General features: G+C 53.0%; 1 protein-coding gene across 1 annotated transcript in view; it reads right to left on the bottom strand.

The window, feature by feature from the left end:
- Positions 1-219, bottom strand: part of LOC119279847 (pentatricopeptide repeat-containing protein At2g36240-like) — a 3,966-nt gene extending 3,747 nt beyond the window's left edge. Inside the window, exon 1 of the mRNA XM_037560940.1 lies at positions 26-219. Within this exon, the coding sequence (XP_037416837.1) occupies positions 26-219 (194 nt within the window). The remainder of the gene's footprint in view (positions 1-25) is intronic.
- Positions 220-999: the final 780 nt, after the last annotated feature.

The following is a 999-nucleotide window of genomic DNA, read 5'->3' as shown; positions in this document are numbered from 1 at the left end:
GGAGGCGTGCGCGGAGGGGAGCGACGGGAGGGGGCTCGGCGGCGAGAGGTGGGAGACGGCGAGCGGGAGGAGCGGCAGGGAGGGGTCGAGGGGGATGGAGGCGGGCGAGGTGGAGATTTCGGGGGTCTCCTCCAGGGTTTCGATCTCCGGCGAGATGAGGCGCTGGTGCTTGGAGATGATGGAGGGGAGCTTCCGCGCCAGGCGGCGGGAGGCGGCCATCGCCGGCCGCGGGAGGGAAGGGGGAAGGAATCAGGAGGAGTGTGTGGCCGGGTCAGTGAGATGGGCTTTAGCCCACGGGCAGAAACGCATTTGGTACAAGATCCACTAGCGAAGCCCAGAATATAGTAATTTTCAAAAACAAAAAACCCAGAATATAGTACGAATGCTACTCAACTTCAAGTTATGGCTGTTTTTCATGCACTATACACTATCTCAAGAGGAATTCACAATGATGATAGTGACGCTATGGGCCATCTGGTCAGCGAGACGCAAGGCAATTCATGAAAGTATATTCCAGAGCCCTAAACATATTCATTGCTTTGTGGATTCATACCTATCAGAGCTAGGTGCAATTCAAGCTAAAGCTTTGACTACAGCGGCAACTACTAAAGCGAGTGTTACGAGCAGCAGGTGGCTTTCGCCAACGTCAAACCATGCGAAGATCAACGTTGACGGAGCATTTTCTCGAGATGGTATGGTGGTCGCGGCTGCTGCAGTCTGCAGAAAACGAGCTTGGAGAATATATGGGAGCATCGGCCATTGTTGTGCGCAACATAACTGATCCAACAAGCATGGAGGCCCTGCCCTGTCGGGAAGGTCTCTCTTTGGCTGAAGATCTCAACCTAGCAAGTGTCCATAGGGCGTCAGATTGTCAAGTGGTTATCAAGGACATTGAGCAGGGAACTAGTACCCCGTATGGTGCAATCATCCACGAGGTCAGAGCTCGGAAATTGTCTATGGCTAGTTGTCATTTCATATATGAAAGTAGAAACTCCAACT

This window comes from Triticum dicoccoides, chromosome 3B (assembly GCF_002162155.2).
Source record: "Triticum dicoccoides isolate Atlit2015 ecotype Zavitan chromosome 3B, WEW_v2.0, whole genome shotgun sequence".
Lineage (NCBI taxonomy): Eukaryota > Viridiplantae > Streptophyta > Magnoliopsida > Poales > Poaceae > Triticum > Triticum dicoccoides.
This window is presented reverse-complemented; position numbering and strand designations above follow the sequence as displayed.